Source organism: Bison bison, unplaced genomic scaffold (genome assembly GCF_000754665.1).
Source record: "Bison bison bison isolate TAMUID 2011002044 unplaced genomic scaffold, Bison_UMD1.0 scf7180017864482, whole genome shotgun sequence".
In the NCBI taxonomy this organism is placed as follows: domain Eukaryota; kingdom Metazoa; phylum Chordata; class Mammalia; order Artiodactyla; family Bovidae; genus Bison; species Bison bison.
In genome coordinates, this window is record NW_011495042.1 from 1,546,650 (window position 1) to 1,570,536 (window position 23,887).

At 40.9% G+C, this 23,887-nt stretch overlaps 1 protein-coding gene and 1 long non-coding RNA gene across 5 annotated transcripts in view; one reads left to right on the forward strand and one right to left on the reverse strand.

Moving 5' to 3' along the window:
• LOC105004702 overlaps positions 1–23,887 on the forward strand; it is a 176,706-nt gene that overhangs the window by 88,074 nt on the left and 64,745 nt on the right. The gene's annotated exons all lie outside the window — the stretch shown is intronic.
• The window catches only part of CCR3 (chemokine (C-C motif) receptor 3), a 32,307-nt gene that overhangs the window by 1,485 nt on the left and 6,935 nt on the right, over positions 1–23,887 (reverse strand). Inside the window, exons 1-2 of one of the 2 annotated variants that reach the window (XM_010862394.1) lie at positions 11,305–12,566; positions 6–128 (exon numbers count right to left, since the gene is read on the reverse strand). In XM_010862394.1, the coding sequence (XP_010860696.1) occupies positions 6–117 (112 nt within the window). In that variant the 5' untranslated portion in view covers positions 118–128; positions 11,305–12,566. Of the gene's footprint in view, positions 1–5; positions 129–11,304; positions 12,567–23,887 lie in introns of those variants that run through there. The other variant, XM_010862395.1, reaches the window with a different exon arrangement.

Here is a 23,887-nt window from a genome sequence, read left to right on the forward strand (position 1 = left end):
CGGGGCCGCCAGCTCCTTGACGTTGCTCTTCTCGCACGGCAGTGCCGCCTCGTAGTCGTAGGGTGTGGTCCCAGCAACTTCACCTACAGTTTCAATCCCATCAGCTGAGGTGGCCATTTCCCTTGTCCCTGTGATAGAAGAAGGCAAAAGTAACCCCACAGTTAACGATGATCGCTCCTTGAGACCCACACCAGTCAGTTTATTCACTTACCCACTAAAACCACATGGAATAAATAGCCTATACATTCTTCAGCATGTATTTCCAAAGGTGTATCAGATATGCCATGGGGCCGGGAGAAATGTTAGGAGTGAAAGATGCAATGTTTTGAGAGTCAGCATGATCCATCATGGGAAAAGAAACAAACATTGTGGATGGTAGTGAAGAGTGGAGATGTTGATCCTGAAAGCATTTGGAAGAAGAAATACAAAACAGGAAGAGATAGGTTGGGTAATGTTAACAATAATCTTATAATAATTATATTATCACTGTATTTAAAAATTTTGTTTTATGTTTTATGGTTTATATATGACCTTCAAAATCATCCATTTAAAAACCAAATGCTAATAATAGTGATTATTATCCTTAGAAATAACTACCCATTTCCATGGCTCCATAACATAAAATGCAAAATTTAAAAATACAGTAATGGGGAAATTGAACCTCAGAGAAATTTAATAAGGAGTCTAAAATCCTTTAGTAAGCAATTTCAAAAGTTCAGGCTAGATCTTCAGTATCTATGCTCAATTCTCTCATCACTGGATTCAAGTACAGTGATTTTTAACTTATAGTAATTATTATAATTAGCTGTTGTAGTAGTTATTAACTGTTGTAACAATTGTAAGCAGCGTCCCCTTTTCCTGTTCCTGACAATGCTGACATAAGCCAGTCATGTGCCTACAACAGACCCCTTAGAGTTTCTCCCTCATAAAGAGGCTGAGCATGTACCAATGGGACTACTTCTTAGATTTTGGATTTTTTAGACCAGGATCCCTAGGGTCAGTGCCTGCTTTTCTTAGAATTACAGCCTTGGCTGGAGAAGAAGGAAAAAGAGACAAGGGAGTAGTCCATGAAAGGCAGCTAACCCCTACCCTGCTTCCTCAGGAGTCCTGCTAACCTTCTCTTTTCTGTGAAAGCACAAGTGTGAGGTCATGAACATACGTCAGCAGGTATTTCTCAAGGCAGGGCTTAGAAATGCAGTAATTGGAGCCGATGGCAAGGATTGTCTTTGCTTTCCTAAGAAAATACTGGGACCCTAAAGTCAGCACCTGTTGGGGTTCTGTGTGGTCCAAGTGACTGTAGAGAGGAGAGACATAGGAGCGGTTCCTGGCCATTCTGCTTGCCAGTGAGAAGACTCAGACAAGCCCTTAACTCTGAGCCTCGTTTATTCATCTCCAAAATAAGGATCATGGTAGCCACCCATTTGATGTGGTGAGCATCAAATCAGAGAGTCTACATGAGATCATATTTTAAACTAGAAAAAGAAAAAACTGTATGGTAGAAAGCAGAAGTGAAAGAAAGGCAATGAGAAGTGGTTTCACATGAAATCGGGGAAAAGTAGAGGCTCTTGGATAGAACTTGATCTATTTTCATAGCTCTGGCCTGGTCCATCATCTACTAATCAGTGACACATTCAGGCTTTCGAGGTTAAAAATGGAATTGAGTAGCAACTGACTTATATGATCTTACCAGCTTTTTTAAAATTCCCAATGGCATAATACACAGCAGCTGAGGAAAAGTACCCATCATTTGGTCTGTTATGCATTTTCGGTCATGAGAGTATCTCTCTAAACCTTAATGTTTAAGGCAAGAGTGGAAAGAGCCTCTACTCATCATTAATTATTTATATTTTCTTTCCTTTTCTCACAGACTGATCTGAAAACAAGTCAAACTTTAAAAAAGAATTTCACTGAAGTGTTTTCCAACTTGAAGGTCATCTTTAATTCATGTGTCATTTCCATAAATCCTACATGATGAGTGTAAGATTATAGAATCTTGTGAGGCGGAAGGGGCCTAGACTGCAAAGCACTGGAAAACAAGTAGAGTTAGAAGTCAAGTCCTTGACCCCTAGTTACATGAGATCAGAGACACAAAAACAGATAGAATTTTTACCTGTCTGCACTCCTAATCACAGTCCTTGCAGTTTGGAAAAATAATATAGTAATAATAAATGAACAACATCAATCATAAAGAAAAGGAAAAAAATAGTAAAAACCACCCCAGATCTCACCATGATGAGTTTACTACCATTAACATTTCTCTATATATGCATACGTGGATACAAAGTTTTACATAAATTGACATCATACTCCTTTAGCTGATTCACTAAAAATGCCCATAGTACAATTTGGTTGTGCAATGTAAATGAAGTTTCTTTAGTTTCCAAAACTATCTGAATCTCTTACCAGCTTCCCACCTGCTGGGTAAAAGAAAACAGTATTCACAAATTTTAGTCCTAAGTGGTTTAAATTTAGTCTTATCCTTCCATTCATTTGAATGATAACTTTAGGTTTTACTCATCCTCTGTTAATCAGCTTGTAATTTCAGTTCCTTGTCTCCTCTCATTGGTCCTTTCTAAGATGGCAGTAGAGAAGGGCCAGCATGACTCGATGCATGGGCAGAGGGAGAAGAGGGTGCTCTAATCTCCTGTTGGTTCTTGATTGATGTGACTGGTGTCTGCTAAGGTGGGGGTCGACCCAGTCCCAACCCTGAGTCTTTGTGCTGGCATCTGCTGCAGTGTTTGTAGTAATGACCTCAGGATCCATTCATTCTCAGTCCTCCCCAGGCACAGTGACCTCTCCAAGGTGATGGAGTCTTCACTCAGCCCTGTAGAATGGAGAACCACACCGCCATCGAGTTCTGGCCCAAGCTCTACTCTTTCTTTTGAACTGGCAGGCGCCCGTCAGACATGCTCCTCTTTGACTCCATGTGCATGTCCTGTGCAAACCAAGGGACACGCAAGACTGCAAACCAGATCTTTTTTCTGCCTGACCACCACCTTAACTGCTCTGGCCACCCCATGTGGGTAAGGAGATACTTTGCAGAGAGATATCTTCTTGAGAGTCTCCTAGTTTATCAAACAGCTCTCCAAACCCCCTAACTCTGGTCAAAGCCTGGATGGGAGAGATAGGACACACAGCTGTGACTGCTTCCTTCCAGGGTCTCTTTTCTTATAATTTCTGAAGTCAGAAGTCAGGGAGCCCTTTCCCTGCCATTCTTGTCTGGCCAGCTCCAATAAATATATATGCAACCTCCGTCTATACTATGATAAATGGGATGAGGTGATGGATATCTCGAACTTCATAAATTCTCATTCACCAGTGTAAAATTTTAGTGAGTGTTGCAAAGTTGAATTGAAAAAAAAAATTTAGAATTGGGGATCCTTCTTTAGAAAATATATTTAAGTTTGAAATGTCATTCCGATTATATATAAAAAAATCTAATGGTGATGCTCAATGCTGGTGAGTTTGCAGTGAACCTTATTCATTGCTGGAACACTTACTCATTGCTGGTGCAATGTAACTTGTTTTAATAAATTTTGTATCTAACATGAGCCATCGAGATACACATGGCTTTAATCCATTAGTTCTAGTCCTGTGATTTTACCCTGAGGGGAAAAGGTCGAAAATGTATTACCAACACATAATGTGCACAAAGATGTTCGTTGTGGCATTGTTCTCATAGTAGAAAACAAGAAATGAGAGCAATCTAAATGTTTGACACATGAAGGATGTTTTGAATAAATTGTAGTCCGTTTAAAGAATAGATTATTATGTAGTCATTAAAAGTAGTTTTGGATACCAGATAAAATCACAGACAGATGTTTATAAGAACAAAGAGAATGCAAACAAAGATTGCAACAACGTGAAATTATATGTACATATGAAAGGCAACAGGCAAATAATCAAAATAGTTGTGAGAGGTAGGTGGATTATCATTTTTAAAACTGAAAATCTTAAATTTTTCTGTATTTCCTTATCAGTTAAACTGTCTCTGAAAGCTAATGTTTTTAGGCAGGCACTGCTAGAAGATTTGGCAGACATTTTCTAGGGTGAAAACCTAGGCAAATTACAAGATGAAGGGTTTACTCATCAGAACTTGAAACCACAAACTGAAATCTAAGGAACTTAAAAAAGAGGGCACACTAGGCAAAGCATTTGAATTTTGTTTTCAGATTAAGAGATCTGAAATTTGTTTCAGATTAAGTGCTAGGTTCTCCCCTTTGATCTTGGGTTGAGCTGCATCCAACCACCTAGACTTGGAGAGGGGAGGCGTCTTTTCGGGTCTTGGGACCTGCATTGGCAGGGGCTCGGCCAGCCTCCACGGGAAGAGTGAGACGGCAGGTCAGATGACCGCAGTGGGCACCTGCGTGAAGACAGGTGGCCCGTGGGACACCAGCTCCCTGGATGCCTCCAAATTGTTTGTGTAGATTTATTAGATTATTTATGTATATTATCTGATTAAACAACTGCGTTTCAGTATTCATTTCCAGTATGTCTTATCTTTTAGAACCATTTGTCCTATTAGATAAACTTTTGGATCCCGTAGTCAATACTTACAAAAACATAATTTTGAGTGAACTTTTGTTACATTTGTAAATAAGTTTAGGAAGAATTGATAACGTTACATGTCAGGCTTTTATATTTGGGAACATACTATGTCTGATTACTCTGCTTACCATAGGGCTTTAAGTTTTTGGTGTTGCACGTTTCTTTTTACATTTTTATCTACCTTTATATTCCTCAGGTTATTGTGAATGAGATACTTTTCCCTAACAAATTTTCTAAACAATTGTTGGTAGTATGAAAGAAAATACGTGTTTTAAGCTGACTACCTTACCGACTTTTAAAAATAAATTCCTTTAGGACTACTAGGTCAATAATCAAATTTTTTGTGAAGCACTGACAGAATTATATCCTCCTTTCTGGTATTTCTCATTTGTTTCTCTCACCTTATTGCTTTGGTGGGAACTTCCACAGTGATGTTAAATAATAGTGGTGTTTCTGGTTCCTGATTGTAGTTAGACATCCACCCTCCAACCTTTCAAAGTCCCCAAAGTACAAAAAAGATATTATTAATTTGAAATCTGTTTTATTCTAAAACTTTACTAAAGTGGAAAACTGCCATGCCTGTGATGAAGAGTGCTGATCCTTGACAGTAGTGGGAGTTTGGTTGAACTCAGTCATGTCTGAAAAAGGGCCACGTGCTGAATGATATCCCAGTTTAGTAACATCAGTAATCTGGTGTGTGTGTGTGTGTGTGTGTGTGTATTTCAGTGTTGAGTCTCTCTGAGGGGGATCAGCCTCTCAGGTGAACTTGATGAATCTTCTAAAGTATATATAACAGCAGGGGAAGGAGAGGGTGGGACGATTTGAGAGAGTAGCATTGAGATATGTACACTAGGGTGAGTGAAACAGAAAGCTAGCGGGAAGCATATGTGTAGCACAGGGAACTCGGCTTGCTGCTCTTTGATGACCTAGAGGGCTGGAATGGGGTCGGGGAGGCTCAGGAGCGAGGGGATCAATGTATACTTACAGCACAAACCAATACAACATTGTATAGCAATTATACTCCAATTTAAAAAATAAAAAAAAAAAAGAATATAGAGAAGAGAGGAGGTTGTGAAGTCACTGCCTACCATCCTGAATCTGCCTGTCCATCTAGAAGAGCTCTGCCCACAGACTCCAAGTGGTCAGCATTCCTGCAGGACCACCTGCTGTTAAGATCAGATTCCAAGCCTAAGGCCCTAGATACTTTTGGTTTCATGGGTATTGGTGCCAGGGAATCATAGTCATAAGATTTTTCTTGCTTATATATCCTTGGTCCTTTTCAGTATAGGATAATGATTGAATTCCTGAGTTTGAAGAAATGACTGTGTGACATAGAGCAAGTAGGTTACCCTCTCTGTGCCTCAGAATCTGTATGTGTAGCCTAGTGATAAGAAGAGTTACTGCCTCATTCATTCAGCAAATGGGGTTCTCCAGTCAGTCATTCAGCAAATAGTTAATAGCAACCTATGACATGCCAGGCACTGTTCCAGCGATACGGCACATCCGTGAACGGTATAGACAAAACTCTCTGACCTCATAAAGCTTATATTCTAGTCAGGGAATAATCGATAGCCAAAAGCTACAGTGTCTCACATGGTCATGAGTGCTGCAGAGAAAGGTAAAGGAGATGAGAGAAGGCAGCAGTAGGGTGGGATTGGAGAGAGGGAGTTTAAACTGGAGAGGGTCAACAAGAAACTCATGAGATGACATTTGAGAAAAGTCTGGAGGGAGGCGAGAGAGTGAGTTGAACAGGTTTCTGGGGGATAAGAGGAACACCAAGTGCAAATATCCTGAGGTGAGAGAGTGGCTGGACAGGTTCTTAGAGGAGCAGAAGGGTTTAGTACGGCCGAAAGAGAAATGAGGGATGGGTATTATGAGAGGGAGTCACAGAGACATGAGGAGCTGTGGGCAGAGGTTCTGTGGAGCTATGCAGCCAGGAAGAACTTCAGCTTTTCTTTGAAAGGAGTAGGGACTGTAGGTAAGTTTCCATTAAACTTGACATTATCCTCCTCATATTCTGTAAGGATTGTTCTGGTTGCCATGTGGAGAATAGACTATGGAAGCACAATTAGAAACAAGGAACCAGTAAGGAGGCTGAAGCTCCAATACTGGGCCACGTGATGCAAAGAACTGACTCCTTAGAAAAGACCCTGATGCTGGGAAAGGCTGAAGGCAGGAGGAGACGGGGATGACAGAGGATGCGATGGTTGGGTGACATCACCGACTCGATAGACATGAGTTTGAGCAAGCTCTGGGAGTTGGTGAAGGATAGGGAATCCTAGTGTACTGCAGTTCATGGGGTTGCAAAGAGTCGTACACGACTGAGCGAGTGAACTGAACTGAAAGAGGCACTTATGATAATACAGGGAAGATGTGACACTGGGCAGGGCTTGGCAGTAGAGGTAGAAAGGGTGAGAATAGAATTCTCTATAAATGCAGAAGCTAGCCACAGGATTTGTTGACAGCGTATGAGTAAGTGAGAAATAGTCGACGACTCCAAGAGTTTTGTCTGAGCAACTGGAAGGATGGAGTTGACACCAACAGAGATAAAGTCTGGGGCAAAATAAGCCTGAATTGGGGCAAGCAAGTCTGAGATTGATTATATGCCATCCAAGTGGAGATGTGCAGTAGGCAGTTGGACAAACGGCTCCGGGGAGAACTGTTGACTGAAAATACAAAAGTGACAGTTGTCATCACATAGATGTAAAGCCTTGATTCTGGAAAAGAGCACCGAGACATAGGTGTAGACAGCAAAGGACTGCATCTCCAGGCATGCCAAAAGTCAGAGGTCGGAGAAATGAGGAGGACACAGAAAGACTGAGAAAGGGTGGACAGCGAGATCAGAAAAAACGCAGAACTGGTGTCCCTGAAGCTGTGTAAAGAAAGTGTTGCAAGGAGGGGGGAGTAATGTGAGGACTACATGAACCCATGTGAGAACATCAGCACACAGTGCCAGGCAAATGCAGGCTAGTTCTTCTCCCTCTCCCTCTACTCACTGACATTCTCTATTTTTTCAAGTTTTCAGCCCTTTTCAGAATTTCTTACATCTTTTCCAAAATAGGATTTCCTCCATCTAAAGAGAAATTCTTAGCTTTCCACAAATCACCAGTCTGTAGCCCATTACTCAGAGTTACAGAAAACACAGTGATTGGTATCCAAAATGTTTTAAAAAGGTATTTCAGCCTTCATTAAAATCTGTAGTTACAGTAAATGAGTTTGAATTTCTACAAATGGTTTTGGATCTGTACCAAATTAAATAGCCTAATAGGAACCCAAGAATATATTAATCCATTTATTTACTGACATTCCAATGAAGAATTATTGATAATTCTTTCACAAAGAAATAGTTATCTTTCACAAATATGACAGGAATAGAGAGAGAGAGAGAAGTGACAGGCTGTACTCTCCTAAAGTTTTTGAATCTCTTTACTATCTCTGAGTTACATACCTCCAACCTTTTTAAGTTGGAAGAAAAGAGGAAGTTTAAGAGTTGAACTAAGAGTATCCTCAATTGCAAGCTCTTTAGAAGCCAATCCCAAGAGCTGGTTCAGTCTTCATCAATATTAATAGATCATCCATAACAAAGGAAATCTACCCGTCTGATTTTCCATCCACCTGTCTTCTCAGCTACCCTTTCATGTATTCATCCAATTATCTGTCCATCTAGCACCTTGAATTGCTTCCCATGTACACAATCTTAAGCCAATCCTCCTTCCCTTTCATTTCTTTCCACAGAAAACCTGGGTAGTCAGAAAAAACAATTATTTGGTACAGCACTATCCTGTAGACCTTTCTTGCAGTGATGGAACGTTCTGTGTCTGTGCTGTTCAGTAAAGCACCTAATTGAGCACTTGAAATGTGGCTACTGCTGTTGAAGAACTGAGATTTTCATTTTATTCAAATTTTATTAAGTTAAATTGGAATGGCCACCTGTGGCAAGTAGCCACTCTCTTGGACAATGCAGGACTATTGCCCAGTACAATGCTTGACAAGTAATAGCTGCCTAATAAATGCCTCTTAAGTGGATAGAAGGATGGAGCAGAAAAATTTTACCTTTTTTCACTTTTCAGATTATGCGTTTGAAATGTTAGATTCTCTTCAGGTACCACATCTTATGAGCATTGGTATCCCCCTGCAGCATAGAACAGGCTAGGATGATAAAGGTCTAGAAACATCAACGGTATTTCACAGAACTTGGAATGTTTTATATAAAAAATAAAAGTCTTCAGGTTTACTTTAGTTTGTTTTCTTTTTATCCCAATATGTGTACATCTTTGATCTGGACCAAAGTTTTCTAAGGAGTCGGACACTACTGAGCGACTGAACTGAACTGAACTGAACTGAAAGTTTTCTAATCTTTTTTTAAAAAAAGAATTGGATTAGAATGTCCTGGGTTCCCTTGAGATGGGAAAATCTATAATGTGATAGCTTCTGCTGTAGAAAAAGGAAGCAGACTCTACAGAGAGCAGAAATTTGATGGTAGTAGAGGAAACTACATTCAGTCACATGTGGGAAAGACCTTGGTGAGAACCACATTGTGCAGGATGGAATGGGCTGCCTTGTGAGCCAATGAGCTCCTTCCCTGGAAATACACAAGCACCTCTGAAGGTTGAAATCTTGAATAGATGAAGTCTTCTTCCCAGCTGCAGGCATCTCCCAGCTTTTATATTTTAGGGCAGCACATGGACTTCCTCAGCTTCCAGTCATTAATATTATTAGAGCAAAGATTATATTCCATTCTTGGAATGTAGTCAGTTAAGTGACTTGGTTTCATCCACCTGCAAAGTAACTTGGAATAGTTTTTACCAACTTCTTTGTTCAAAGAGTAGATTTACTCACTATGTTCTAATACCAGGTCTTTCCAGTGTGGCTGATGTTTAATGTTTGTATGCAGGCTGATACGTGATTTCATTGAAATAGATGATCCTGAAAAGTGTTTTATGGGGAAATTATGCCTGTGCAGTCAAAGTACACATGGCAGGAGTGTTCAGTGTACTGAGGGTCAGTTTCCTGGCCCCTGGTATTTCCTGTGTCTTGAAGAGAGAACCATTGCCTCTTTTCTAGGCATATTTGTTACAGTTGATATCACATTTGCACACCCTTTTGTATTCTGGTACTTTAAATTTTATTGCTGTTGTTCAGTCACTGAGTCATGTCTGACTCCTTTATGACCCCATGGACTGTAGCCCTCTAGGCTCCTCTGTTCATAGCATTCCCTGGCAAGAATAGTGGAGTGGGTTGCCATTTTTTCTGCAAGGAATCTTTCCAGCCCAGGGATCCAACCTGTATCTCCCTGCATTGGCAGGTGGATTCTTTACCACTGAGCTACCAGGGAAGCCCCACCTGCATCTAATTCCATGTGGTTAAAAATTATATGAAAATATAATTTATAATGACTTCAACATACTGTATATTTATGGTTTTTTAATCATTGTCTTACTGTCGTGTGATTAAGTTGTTCCCTTGCACCTTTACAAATAATGCTGCAGTAAATGTCTTTGTATTTTTATTAGTTTGTTAAAGTGGATTTCTCAAAGGATAATTTCTACCTCTAGTCACATTTCTAAGGCTCTTGGTGCATTTTGCCAAATTGTTTCCAGAAGTTGTATAACAATTTGTATTCTATTTCGTATTGGTGCCAGTCTCAACAAGCACCCATCAATACCAAGATCTAAAAGAAAAAAATTACTTGGCCAATTTTACAGGTAACAAGGGTGTCATTATCTATGTAACTAATACTTAATAACTGAGGGGTTTTTTTAGCTGTAATTATTAGTCATTAGTATTTCCTTTTCTGTGAATTATCTGTTTGTGCCTTTTACCCTTTTTATTCTGCTGGATATATCTGCCTTTTTCTTATTGAGTCATGCAGCCCCTCCCTAGAGAAATAACTCAGCCTGCATAGTTCATGATAATCGTCACCATTTTCTGAAATGAGTTGCAGACATGCTCCAATTCCTATCGCTTCCATGAACCAACAACCCCATATTCCCACTCCCTCCCCTCAAAACACTTGCCGAACACAGTTAACTTTCATCTCCAACTGGTTGAAGGTTTCCCAGAAGATTAGAAAGACTTTCTATCCCTACCCTCTAATATAGATCCAAGAAAAGCAGTCAACTTTGTAGATCCAAACATAAAAAGACCAAATCAACCGATCAGCTGATTCATCTGACAGCCTGACTTAGAGTGGATTTTCAGTGAAATATAAAAATCTATATATATACAAATGTAATATACATGTATGTGCACACATATGTCAGTTATACTTTCCCTGTTTCTTACTAATCAATATTACGAACGCAAAACTACTAAAGAGGACCCTTTTGGAGTGGCCATCCTCTCAATTGTTGAGAATTTATGAAAGCAGAGGGAAGACAACATGGACACAGTTGTGGACAGGTTGACTGAAGAGGGTAAAAGGCTGAGTTTGGATGAGTGGAAAGGCAAACACATCATGATACAGGTGAGAGAAAGGCAAAATGGGAAAAAGCGAGAAGAAAACGGACATATCTTACAATCAGCAATCCCACTTTGGCCCCATACTACCTACTGCAGCACAGCCGACCTCCCTCTACACGCCATCCATCCAAGAGCACTCCTGGGAGGTGTAACTTCCACCTGCCAAGACTCCTTGCTCCATCTCCTTTTTCCTAGAAACCTGACTGTCCTCCTGGAAACCTCTCCTGAATAAACCACTTCTGTTGCATTCAATAGGTTCTTGCCCAGATGAGAACAAAAAGAAGATGATGGTACCTGCTAATTTAGCAAAGTCCTTTATGCGTCCAGTGGTAGCTTAGGTCTTGCCACTCATGAAATGGAGATACCATCTGATACCACCAGAGACATTAGTAAGGTAGGAAACAACACAGCTTCCTGTTTCAAAGAGTCTTAGCTTCTCAGGTTTTGCAAGTTTTTGAAAAGATAATCAAGTCTGGAGTAGTTCTTCTTTTCTATGATTGAGATCACACACTAAGCAAGCCCTCAGTTGAGTAATCCTTGAGAAGAATGCTGTTGATGTCAGTAACTGTTTGGGGGATTCTGCCTTCCCTTGGAATTGCTCATTGTTTTGGAAGAGGGATCAATTCTTGAATAAGCATGCATTGACCTGTCAGGAGACAGGATAAAAAATGAAATTGGGATTTCCTTGTAATTACTCTGCAGAGCTGAATGGGAGACTTAGATGAGGCAAGTTGTACTATGGGTTTAAACAACCCAAGACGACTCGAACTTGAATTTCAGTTAGGGCACCCACAGCTGCATGGCCTGGGTTAATCGTTTAATCTTGCTGGACCTCAGCTTTCTCATCTGTCAACTTAGAATGATAATAACTACATCATAGGGTTGCCATGGAACTAGCTAAGATAAATATGCAAAAAGTCTCTGAGGACTGTCCAAAGCTAAGCAAATGTAAGGGATGAGTAGAATACCACTGAGACCTAAGCCTCACGGGGAAGAGCCATGTGCCTGCTCCATGTGCTGATGTGTCCATGGCACCCAGGATGGTCTTGGGCACAGAGCAGGTGCTCATCCAATGTTTTGGGAAGAAGTCTGACCATGGATGGTGCAATCTGTGATGCAGTGGCTAAAGTGGACAAGGCAATGAAGTTCACCAAGTGTTCATCAGACATCTGCTGTATATGCAGGAATGTGCTTTATACTTCAAATGATAAAGAAAAGGTAGGAAGGAAAGACAACAACTTTGCTGGGAGGGCTCATGGGCATCCTGGGGCCCCAGTTTGAGGAAGCTTGATAGTCAGCATCTCAGCTCAGGTGGTCAGCAGAGACAGTCAGAGAAGAGTTAGGAGAACTGGAAGCCTCTCCTCTGAATATGAGAAAATAAGTCACCGTTGCTTTGTTATTATAGAATTGGCCTTTCCCATGGGCCAGTTATTCTCTGAGAATCATGATCACATAGGATTCTTGTTAGAAATGTGACTCGGGGGCCTGTGTAAACTCTGGAAGGGCACTGGTGACTCTGAGAGATCTTGGTCAGATTTGTCATGTATGTTGGGAATTTCTCCTGTGGGGTTTTTTTTTTTTTTTGGTATCGAGTATTCATTCCAGGTTGTAGCCCTGCATTAACCCTTCATTGGTTAAATGTACTCATTTGTCTTTCCAGTCTCTTATGCTCCAGGCATTAGCATTGGAGGTGACACCAAGTCTGACACCTTCATCCTCCTCTCAGGGATCATTGTGTTATCTAATATAGCATTCCAGCAAAGGGTGTGGTGTGGGAGCCCTCAGGGCCTCTCGGACACTGTGTGGAAAACACTCATGGAGATTGCTTCACAGGACGTTAAAGTGTCTGAGAAAGCCTCAGTGAGGAATAGGTTTCAATTTGGTTAACCTTGCATTCCTCAAACCTAGTGTTAAGGTAGAGAAAACATTGTGTGTGTGTGTGTGTTTTTTTTTTTCCCACATAACAACTGTTAATATACTTCAAGACTGGGGTTGGGTAGGAGAATGCTGCAGGTGCTTGTCTAATGACTAGTCAACGTGTGGTCATAGCACAGTACAGTTGCCAACCCGCTTCTGGCCCATCTTCTCATTTAGACAAGGGTCTCCTAAGCAGCCCCTCGAGGTATGTGGGGATGCTGTTGTAGACAAGGAAACTGAGATTCAACAAGGAACTTGGCAAACACTGCAGAGACTAAAAGACAGAGCTAGGTTCCACCTTAGGGTTTTCTTTTTCTTTTTTTTTTTTAAGGTATTTTTATGTGGACCATTTTTTAAAGTATTTACTGATTTTGTTTGTTTCATGTTTTGAGTTTTTGGCCATGAAGCATGTGAGATCTTAGCTCCCCAACCAGGGATTGAACCTGTACCCTTTTCACAGGAAGGCAAAGTTTTAATCACTGGACCACCGGGGAAGTCCCTTACCTCAAGAGTTTAGACTGTTCACTGGTGCTCATTTTTCCTGCCCTGCATCACCATCTGAAGGACTTGTGCTTTCAGCTGAAGATAAGGATGGCAGATTGTAAAGGTAGAGCCAGAGTGACTTCCCTGAGGTCCAGAGTGGCTTGTTTGGTCTGACTTTTCCCAGGATGGGCAGGAGATTTTTGGTGCTTCTTTCAGGCTACTTGAGACAGTCAGCTCATGAGTTTCCAAGGTACACAGGAAAACCTGACCCCGAACTCTAATACCTCTGATCTTTTCAGATTCTTAATGTAGATAAAACTAAAGCAGAAGCATTTTGGAGAAAACAACCAAAATAATGACATCGACAACAAACCAAACAGAAGACAGCTTAGGAATATAGGAACATCTGAGGGAAAAACAAACAAAAGATGTTCAGAAGCTATATGAAAGGTCAGAAATTTCTTGCAGGCAAGCTCAGGTCAACTGTGGCTTTGAGCGTGTGAAAGGAAGTGGTTGTTGAGCATCAGGAAGAAGTACTTGGGTTCCTTTATCCTATCTTCAACACCAGCTCCTGGCTGCAGGGTCCTGGGGCAGGAAGGTGGGTTCCAGCCATTTACTTTCTCTTACTGACATGTTCCCAGGGGAACATTAACTCCCAGGGGAGTTAATGGAAGGATTCATGCAGTCAGCGGTGCCTGCCTCTGGCATTCGGTGGTCGAGTGTATTTCTGAGTTGTCTCCATTGACAGTACCCTGCCCTTCTGTAAACCCCCAAATCAGCAGAAGCAAACCTTTACAAAAAGGGCTGCCCCCCTCCAGACTGTTAATACAAGACAAGTTGGAGTGACCATGTGGAAGCTGTATTATTTGGGGAGGTAGTGGACATCTCAAGATTTGAACAGAAGAGCAGGGTCTACACTTAGCATTGGCCTGCAACTCAAATCTAGAATTAAACCAAGGATACAGTGAGCCACCCACTGGACAGCTGCAAGCACCTGGCACACTTCCAAGTGCAGGGTGTGTGGTTGACCAAGCCCTGCTGCTGGGCTCTGAAACCAACACTCTGCTTTCCCCAAAGCCAAACTTCCTGTGGCTTGCCCCACCCGTGACCCATCCAGCATGGAACCTGAGGCAGGCCCACTCCTGCGAGACAAGGCTTCCACTGATGGCTGCCTTTAGCTGGAGAGGTCCCAAGTAGACATGCTAAACTCCCCTTAGTCTACACAACAGGCTGGGAATCATCTGCCATCCTCCCCTTGCTCCCTGTTTCACTTGAGGCCTGACCGTTCTTGCCCATTTTCCCTCATAGGTACCTCCTGTAATAAAGGTGTAAGGCCTGCTGGGTGTTTGCTTTTCACTATCACACCCTGCATATTCACACTAGCTTCAGAATAGAGCCCAGGTCCCTTTAGGCCATTTCCAGGAAAAATTGGGTGGTTGTTGATCTGACTATTCTGTATGTTTCATTTTGCACTTTTTCTTTCTTTCTTGTCAACATTGAAAAAAATCTAGTATCAAAATTAGAAAATAAATGATGAAGAAAAAAGTGAACGATGATTTAGAAATGATGCAGAAAATAACAGTTTTCTCCCCAAGATATGGGAAGTACCTCTTAATGAGGTGCAAATACAGTGCATCTCTGCATAAACAGAAAATTCACCAGATGTCTGTCAAGTGGAGTAAATGACATCTTTTCTTCCACAATATCTTGAACTATAAGATGGGCCCTTGGAAATATAAAAAGAGAAGAGAGAGCAAGAGCATAGATAAAAAGACAAGAGAAACAGGAGATACGAGGGATAGAGAGATAATAGATATTTAAGTTAGTCTCTTCCTTTTTTTTCAAGTGGCAGACAGAAATTTTCTACCAGATGAGAAAATTTAGCTTCTGCTTTGTTCACAACCATGTGACACAGTGTTATAGAGGCTTCTATAAAGCCCAGTGGCCAGAAGGACACCTAGAAGTGTGACTTGGGATGGAGAGGACTAGATGATGTTTTCCTCTGGGGTGTTGTTTTGCATCTCATCTCTGTAGACACAAAAAATGTTCACAACCTAAAAGAGAGTTATGTTTTATTTTGTGGGAACTTTTAGGACTTCAAGCCCAGGAAGCATCTCAAGTAACCCTGAAAGAACTGCTCTGAGGAGGCGATGAGGGGAGCTAAGTTATATAGAAGTTTGGCAACAAAGGGCAGATAGTTGGTACATCAAAAGATGATTGTTAATTAAAAAAAAAAAAAAAAAAACAACAGATATCTCCAAGTTAAGGACTTTAGTGCTTTTCTGTGTATGGGCAAGTGCAGGAGTCTGGGCTCGCATCCTGGTTCCCTCGGGGCTCACCATCAGGAGTGGCTGCAGTCTTAGGACTGCTACATGGCCAGTATTCCTTTCCTCCTGAGTTTCCTCAGTCCTCACTGGCTCACGTTCAGGGGTTGCAGGGCTGCAATCACTGATGACTGTGACATCCTTTTTTTTATTGATATGGCAAGAAACATTCCGTTTCTCACCCCCAAGATTAATCTGGGTACTTTCTAAACGTGTCAAGCCTCTGTTTTGAGCCGTGCAAATCCTGAGCGAATTTTCAAATGTGCCAGAGCATCTACTCTGGGAAAGATGAGAGAGCTAGTGAGGGGGTTGGAGGAAAGGTGTATCAGTCCTGAGCTCCAGGCAGCATCAGTGAACTCAGACAGTGACCAGGAGTGACAGGGTGGGGGCTGCCCTGGGGGTGGGCAAGTTATGTGAGAGAAACCGTTCAAAAATGTAAACAACACTTCCTGCACACTTCTGTCACATGTCACACCAGGGATCTGCTAAGGGCTTTATGTACTTTGTCTCTTTTAAGCCTCTCAGTGACCCTGTGAGGTAAATGAGTTTGTTTTTTTACCATTTCTCAGAGGAGGAACTGAGACAAGTGGGTTAAGCAACAGCTCAGGATAACACAACTAGAAAATGGTGGGGCTTATTCTGGAACCCACACCTCTGTATGCTTCCATCTCTCTCCTCTGACCACTGTGTCCGCTATTCCTCCAGGAGTCTGCAGATGAGGCCCAAGGAGTGGGCAGTGGGTCAGTTGGTGCTGGCCCTTCAATTCACTCCAACGGTCCATGACCAAGATTCAACAGGTGATTTTTATGTCAGAACACCTTTGCTTTAATTCAACATTAAGAAAAAAAAATCTGAAGAAAGCAGGCATATTACACTTCATTAAAATAAGGGTTAGGAGAATATTCTCCTTCTAGGAGAATATGACATATGTTGGCAGAGCTCTGCTGGATCCCGTTGAGTCCCTTTCCCATTTCTGGCTCTCCTTCCTCAGCCTCTGTGCTCTTTTGCTTCCAGCCTTGGCACCTGTGACTGGCTGTGGAGGGCTATCAGGCTCAGGAACCATCGTGCCCCCGACTCCTCAGCCCCAGTCTTCTTCATAGAGCCAGGAGGAACCCCTCTCACTGCCTTGTTCTGAGGCAGGACACACTGCGAGGCTCCTGTCCCAGGGCCCGCTCAGGATCAGGCAGAGGCCCTGGGGGATCTCTACCTGAGACCACATCCTGCTGCTTGCTTCCTCCCTTCTTGTCCTGTTCCCTCACTCTCTTGCTGGTGTCTTCTGAGAGCACCCACTGGATAAATCACTCACACATGAATCCTCCCCTCAGGGTCTGGGCCCTTATAAGATAGGGCATTTAACATAGATGGAAGTTGCTTGATTTTTCAACAGCTTATTAAGATGTAACTTTTGGACAATAAAATATATCCATTTAATGTCTACAGTTTGATGAATTTTGACAGTTGTATACCTTTGGGTTACAACTGCCATAGTCAAGATATGAGTGTTTCTATCCCCTCCAAGAGATTCCTTATGCCTCTTTGAACTCCATCCCTCCCTCCAGCCCCACTTCCCGGCAGTCACATCTTTCCACTTCCTAAGATCAGTTTCTTTGCAGCCTGCTGCCTAAACTTTAAGCCAGTGTTATATATTTTTGATTTTTGTATGGCACTACTTAAAATTACCAATTTCTATTTTAACTTAGAAAATGCTAGCTGACACAAAACTCCAAAACGTACAATGAGCTTGAACATCTAGAAGTGTACTTCTTGATCATGTACAGCAATCAGGTTTATTGGTGGCAGTCTGCCTTTAATCATTAGTTCAGGCACCTAGGCATCTACATACAGTGTCTACCATCACTGAAGTTGGCATTCAAGACCCAAATGTATACAGCTGCATCAACCAGAGAGGAAGGAGAAGAGTATGAAGGAATGCTCATGGAAGGATTTTTATGAGCTGGTGGAGAAATCGTTCATATCATTTCTGTCCACATTCCGTCAGCTAGGACTCAGTCATGTGGCCACCCATGAATGCGTCAGTAACTAGAATGTAGTCTGTCTGTCTGTCTAGAAATTAATAATACTTATGTGTATGCATGTGTTAATAACTATCTGACCAGAAAAGAACGAGCTCAAAAGAGGAAGATAAAAGACACACTGACACTTAATGCCATTTTAATAACATTAAATGCAACAACATAACTATGAAGTGACAAACAGTAAGAGTGATTATCATCTTCTGAGGAGTTTGGTGCCACGTACTTTATGACATTTATCCTCACAGTTCTACAGGTATGCAATTTCCTTGTGAAGATCAAAGCAGTAGGAGATTATAAAGCTGTGGTTACCAAATGGCAGAGGACAAATGTGTGCCCAGGTCTTTCTTGATGCCTAAGTTTCTACAGTTAGCATAAAGCAGAACAAATCAATTACAGCATTTTCCCACTTCAGTGAGAGCTATGAATTATCAGCAGCAGATTTCAACATAATCCAGGGCATCAAGAGTCTGTCATTATTCAGAGATTCTAGAAGGAGCAGTAAATAAACTTCCCACATCTTAGACCTCAGGGCAGATGGCCACCCAGGCACCTGCACCACAGATACAAGGGTGGGGTCACGTTCAGCCCTAGGAGAGTGAGAAAGCTCGTGGCTGTTTACCATCCCCTCTGTGTTCTAAGGAGGCTGAATCACAAAGAAAATTCTTAGGGTGATGATGGCAGGGGTTCAGGAAGGAGACACATTTTTTTTTAAATAACTTGAGAGAGAAAAAAAATAGGTAAGAAGAGAGAGGGTGTAATGCAGAGTGGGTGTCACATGAAGTCTAGGAAGAACGATGAGGCTGGCACCAGGGAGACTGAGAGGGCTGTGTGGGGCCAGGAGGGAGAAGGAAAGGTGCCAAGCAAAGGGGCAGTAGATGAGAAAGGATGTAGGAAAAGAAGACAGAAAGTTCAGCAGGGTTTGAAGGCGGGTTTTTGTGCAGTGTGGGATGTAACCTTCCTATATTTCTCTAGGTATTTTGACCAGGAAGGGAATTAATGTAGATTCCAATGCCTTGACAACTAGTAAATATTTTCAGGTGCTTATGGAACATTCACCAAGATAAACCATATCTAGAGCCTCAAAAAGTTTTTAAAATTTGCATTATATAGAATATATTCTCAGATCAAAATGCAGTCAATTAAAAAAAAAACAGAAAGATGACAAACGTTTCTAAACGTGTGAAAAATTAAAACACACATCTATATAATCCACAGATCAGAAAGGAAGTCTCAAAGGAAATAAAAATGACTTTGAACTAAGTGAAAACAAAAATACAACATCAAGATATGTGGGGTGCAGCTAAAGCCATTCTGAGAGGAACATATTGCCGCATTGAGTGCTTGCATTAGAAAAGAAGAGCGGAATCAAATCAATAATCTAAGTTTCTTCCTCTAGAAACTAGAGAAAGGGCAAAATAAGCCCAAATTAAGCGGAAAGAAGGAACCACAAAGATAAGAGCACAAAGTAATAAAATTTAAAACAGAAAACAGATTAAAGCACTGAAACAAAATGCTGATTCTTCAAAAAGTCATTAAAAATGAGTGATAAACCTCTAGCAAGATCTGAGAGAGAGATCAGATGTCACAATGTGACAATGTCACAAGTGAAAAAATGTCAAGAATGAATACAGATTCTTCAGCCATTAAAAGGACAGTTAAGAGAATACTGGGAACAACTTTGGGGCTTCCCAGCTGGCTCAGTGGTAGAGAATGTGGCTACAATGCAGGAGACGTGGATTCGATCCCTGGGTCAGGAAGATCTCCAGGAGAAGGAAATGGCAACTTACTCCAGTATTCTTGCCTGGGAAGTCCCATGGACAGAGGAGCCAGGCGGGCTACAGTCCATAGGGTCACACAGAATCGGACATGACTAAGCAACTGAGCACACACAGAGCACGTGAACAACTTTATGCTTATACATGCAACAATTTAAGAGAAACAGACCAATTTGTTGATTATTAACAGAGATAAGACATTTGACAAAATATTTCACCCCCTCATGATAAAAACCTTTGTGAACTGATAACTTAATAAGTATCTACAAAGAGCCTAGAGATAGCTTCATGCTTAATAATGAAAGACGAATGCTTTCCTCCAAGATCATGAACAAAGCAAGAATGTTCGTTCAGTCACTTTTCTCCAACCATAAGTCCTAGCTAGAGCAATGAGACTGGAAACAAAATATAAGGCATATAGATTGAAAAGGAGGAAATAAACTGCCCTTATTTGAGGATGATGTTGTTGTCTACATAGAAAATCTCAAGGGATTCTCCCCAAAACTCTTGAAACTAACAAGTTTAGCTCAGTTGCAGGAAAAACATCAGCAAACAGAAATCGATCACATTTTTATGTATCAGTGAACACTTAGAAACAAAAATTAAAATACCATTTATAATTGCTTCCAAAATCTTTTAGACTATACCTCAGTATAAATCTAACAAAACATAGTCAAGATTTGCAATGAAAACTATGAAATGAAGTTAGAAGGAAAAAAAAAGACCTATGGTTTAGGCAGAGGGATATACACATAGAGTAATGGAACAAAATAGAAAATTACAGAACCAGACTCATAAATTTATCCGACTGCTTTCTGACAAAGGCACAGTACCTTTCAACAGAAGAACAGGAGCCTTTTTCATAAATAGTGCTGGAGCAATTAGATATCCATAGACAGAAAATAAATAAACTTTAACCTAAACTTTACATCATCTATCCTTCAATAAAATTTTTTAAAAATAAATATCAACTACACTTCAATAAAAAACTTAAAAAGACACATACAAAAATTGACTCAATTTATCACATACTTCATTGTAAAATGTAAAACTATGAAACTTTGGAAGATAGCAAAGGATAAATCTTTGTAATCTAGAATTTGGTGAAAAGTTGTTAGAGTTGATGCCAAAAGCCCTATCCATAAAAAGAATAGTTGATAAATTTGGCTTCATGAAAATTAAAAGCTTCTTTGAAAGACTCAAATACAAGCCAGAACCTCAGAAAAAAAATCAGGAAACAATATATCCAATAAAATGTTCATATCTAAAATATAAAGCATTCTCAAAATTAAAAAGCAAAAAACCAATCTGATTAGAAACTAAACAAAGATTTTTTTTTTCCAACAAGGTAGAAATTTTAAAAGGACTTATCTCAAGCGAATAAAGAAATCTACATATGGTTAGAAAGAAAGAAAAAAGAAAAAAATGGGCAAAGGCACAAACCTCACTGAAGAAGACATGTATATGGCAGCTAAGCACTTGAAGACACATTCAGTATCATTAGTCATTAGGAAAATGCAGATTAAAACTGCCATCACACGTATCAGAACGACAAATAAAAAGCAGTGACAACACCAAATGCTGGAGAAGATAAGGAGGAGACTGGATCACTCCTACATTGATGTCAGGCATATAAAATAATACAGACACTCTGAAAAAGAATATGGCAGTTTCCTATAAGACTAATGGCACTAATGGTGAAGAACCCACCTGCCAAAGCAGAAGACGTAAGAGACTTGGATTTGATCCCTGGGTCGGGGAGCTCCTCTGGAGAAGGAAATGGCAACCCACTCCAGTATTCTTGCCTGGAGAATCCCATGGACAGGGGAGCCTTGGTGGGCTGCAGTCCATAGGGTCACACAGAGTTGGACATGACTGAAGCAACTGAGCACACAATCAAAACACGTGCTTACAACACAATCTAGCAGTCACATTCCTGGGCAGATATCTCAAAATAAGCATTTTTGAAGATTTTAGATTTGAAATGTGGCACGCGTGTAATAAAATGCCTAAAGCATACTAATCCAAGTTTTTGCACGTATACACACCCGTGTAACCACCATGACTGGACAGTGCCAGAACCCCAGACCTTTCCTTAGTGTCTCTTCCCAGTCTGTATCCACAGAGGCAACTGCTGTTTTGTTTCTATTACTATAGATTAGTTCTGGCTGTGCTGTGTGTAGTAATAGCAGATTGTTCTTTTATGTTGTCACATAGCATTTTATCATGTGAAGACACGTGTTTTGGGGCTTCCCTGGTGACTCAGTGGTAAAGAATCTGCCTGCAATGCAGGAGACCCAGGTTCAATCCCTGGGTCAGGAAGATCCCCTGGAGGAGGGCATGGCAACCAACTCCAGTATCCTTGCCTGGAGAATCCCATGGACAGAGGAGCCTGGCGGGCTACAGTCCGTAGGGTTGCAAAGAGTTGCACACGACTGAAGCAACTGAGCTCACAGCACATAGCACCCAGTTTACCCATTTTATTGTTGATAAAAATCGGGGGTTTTCAGTTTGAGACTTTTATGAGTAAAACTAGTAGCTACCTTCTTGTGTATATCTTTAGAGTTCATATACACTTCTTTCTCTGGAGTACATACTTTGAGGTAGAATTTTGGGGTCATAGAGAGGCATTGTTTAGCTTTACATGCTACTGAACAGTTTTCCTAAGTGGTTGTACCAATTTATTATTCTTTTGCCAGCAGTACGTGAGAGTTCAAGTTCATCTCCATTCTCGTCAATAGTTGGTATTGCCTATTAGAGATTTTTATTGTTTTCTTTTTCTTTTTTTAAAATTTTATTTTATTTTTAAACTTTACATAATTGTATTAGTTTTGCCAAATATCAAGGTATGGGCTGCTATATCATTATGGTTTTAATTTGCATTTCTCAAATGATTAATGATATTGATTATCTTTTTTTTTAAATTTTATTTTATTTTTAAACTTTACATAATTGTATTAGTTTTGCCAAATATCAAAATGAATCCGCCACAGGTATACATGTGTTCCCCATCCTGAACCCTCCTCCCTCCTCCCTCCCCATACCATCCCTCTGGGTCGTCCCAGTGCACTAGCCCCAAGCATCCAGTATTGTGTATCAAACCTGGACTGGCAACTTGTTTCTTACATGATATTTTACATGTTTCAATGTCATTCTCCCAAATCTTCCCACCCTCTCCCTCTCCCACAGAGTCCATAAGACTGTTCCATACATCAGTGTCTCTTTTGCTGTCTCGTATCTTTTCACATATATGTTGGTTATTTGGTTATCATCTTCTGTGCAGTGCCTGATCAAATCTTTTGCTGGTCTAAAAATAATTAGGTTGTTTGTCATTTCAATATTGACTTGTGGGAGTTTGTAACCTATTCTGTATACGAGCCCTTTACCTAAGAGAGGCATCTCTGATCTGTTTCTGGCTATAGGCACTTGTGCTTTTTTCTACCAGTCTTCTGGTGCACCCTGATCACTCCTAATAGTGATTCTATTTGCAAACATCTCTAGGCTTAAGTTTCCAAACCCTGCTGGAGTCACCAACCAATTCTCCAGTGCTTCTGTCAGTGTCTCAGATTCCTACAGGCACACGGCTTGCCCCTGCCCAGATTCTGGGCCAGCCGTAAACAAAATCTCTCTGTCTTTGATCCCTTCATCTCTCACTTACTTCTCAGAAGCAGTAAGATTTCTTGTTCCCTGAGGTAGAATGAAGTGAGGAAATAAGTTTATTCAAGCAGGTACATGATAATATCATACTCGGAATTAAAGATGTCAAACTATACTCTCACCTGTGGTCACACACACATCAAGGCATCAAACTTAATCAACCAGTCTCCATATCAGCCTCCTCGTATGCATGCAGCTCAATGCTGGGCACTGTGGGAAACCCACAAAGGAGGACTGGACATGGGTCCAGCTGTTGAGAAGCTTACAATCAAGTTGGGAAGAAAAGGCATAATACAGGTTATGTGATTTAGTAAAATAATGCGTGTTAGATAGTACATAGCATAACTCTTCAGAATCAAAGAGTTTTAGAACTGGGCATGCAAGACCATAAGTGCTAATTCAAGCTGGCCCTGGATGGGAAGTTTTTAGAGGACTTCCTTAAGATAGTCTCTCCTTCCCCTTTTCAGCATGGGGGTGGGGAGAAGGGGTTTCTTGGACAACTTTTTTACATGTAGGAGATACTCAGCACATGTTGACTGGTTTGAGTGAGGCTTAGCTTGCAGAAATAAATAGCTACATAACACCCATCAGCCAAATACCTACCAAGTACCAGGTACACAGTAAATCACATTTAATTCTTGCCACAATTCTGAGAAGGGAATGATATTGCTTCTGTTTTACCGGT